The sequence below is a fragment of the Loa loa genome (assembly GCF_000183805.2).
Source record: "Loa loa unplaced genomic scaffold supercont3.905, whole genome shotgun sequence".
Taxonomy (NCBI): Eukaryota; Metazoa; Nematoda; class Chromadorea; order Rhabditida; family Onchocercidae; genus Loa; species Loa loa.
Window position 1 is genome coordinate 662 of NW_018109085.1, and position 1,656 is coordinate 2,317.

Consider the following 1,656-nt stretch of genomic DNA (forward strand, 5'->3'; position numbering starts at 1 on the left):
GTCCTCGTTCTAAAATAATCATAGATTGAATTCGAATGCTTCAACAACCAATTCATATAGAAGATATTTGACTAATTTATCGATAAGTTGATCGTATTCATTGTGAAATGATTGACATTATAACGTCTTTCAAGGTATGTGATACGAAGTAACTATTGAGAATTAATCCAGGTGGCACAGCATCCAAATCGTGTTCCCTTTTCTAGTAATTTACTTGAAGTAAAAAAATACATCTCAAAGTGATAATGATAATTATTGGGTCTAAAAGGACATGAAACCCAAAAAATTAAATGATATGCAAAAACAATCTAGAAGATTCACTGTTTATCCATATATACAACCGATAATTTGAATTACCAAGAAATAATACATTCAACAGATAACATATAATATAAATAACTTGCAGCAAATTTATACATTTCATATTAATTGATGAGTTCGAAATAACATATTTTCTTTATTAGTAACCCGCTTAATGCTTTGTTCATTTTTCCGCACAGTTATTTGTGAAATAATGCTACAGCATCTGATAATTTTACGCCTTCCGATGGGAAATCTTTAGCAAAGGGATTTGGTGGTGGTATAGCATTTGGAAGTCGTGCAAGTTCTTCCAGTGTACGACCTTGATTTGAATGCTCGTATAGAAATACGCCAGGGTACCTGAAACGAGTGAAACAAATTATATATATTGACATAATTTTGGAAACTTGATAAAGAACAAAACTAATGTTGCAGATTAAAACCATTACTAAACTCCATGGAAACTTATAATTTATTATCACGAGCAGTTTGTAGTAATAGAAGAATCTAAGGTACCAGAAACAAGTCTTTGTTACATTTGCCCGATCAATTAAACTAGAATACCGCATTGAAAGGTGCGCAGCAAAGTACTGCCACAATAGTAGTACACCATATTATTGTAAAGCAAAAGAGACGCCTTAAAAAGTACTTTCGGCAGTGTTCCTCATAAACATAGCATATGTCAGCAAACTGTTCTACTCCAAGACATATTGCAGTAGTTGTAGGGTCGATTCTACATCGCCTCAACAAGTCATCAGCCAAATTTTTCGCCAGTTCTTCCGGATAAAGACTTCTAATTCCTTTGACAACATATTTTTGTCTGTAGTTAAAAACACGCCGGCAAACTTTTTCTACCACCTGAAATGTTATATAAGCGTATTCGGTTTCATGTCAGGTAAATGTAACATCATTTCTGTGATCAATTTAGTATTATTATTAACTAATCAGAAGCAGCAACTATTGGCCTCATATAACAATTATTACTATCAATAACGATTTTTCAATAATGCACGCTTGCACATTATTAGCTTATCAATACGAAAACGTGCGCTATCTAGAGATTCAACAGATGTATTTATCAATAACATTAAAGAAATTTTAACAACACTTAAAATTTGTCAGTTTTAAAAGAAATCGATACATTTACTGACAGAATTCGAATTCCAAAAATTTCGGCGAAAAACAAAAATTTGATTTCCAGCGTTCAAAAATAAAATTTAATGGACACAGATGAAAGATTATATATTATTATCGCTGAAAAGTAAAAGTGTATAATCAATACCCCGTTCTTATCATTCTCTGTGTGAATCAGTTCCTTTTCTGTTGTACTCAAGAAATGCGAAAAAATAGAGCATT

The 1,656-nt window shown here is 31.9% G+C and overlaps 1 protein-coding gene across 1 annotated transcript; it reads right to left on the reverse strand.

The window, feature by feature from the left end:
- Window positions 1–500: 500 nt before the first annotated feature.
- Window positions 501–1,596, reverse strand: LOAG_14757 (hypothetical protein; the record flags this gene model as incomplete). The annotated part of the gene is made up of 3 exons (XM_020448852.1): window positions 501–660; window positions 950–1,120; window positions 1,583–1,596. 3 exons carry the CDS (start codon window positions 1,594–1,596, stop codon window positions 501–503), a joined length of 345 nt encoding a protein of 114 aa, XP_020301032.1.
- Window positions 1,597–1,656: the final 60 nt, after the last annotated feature.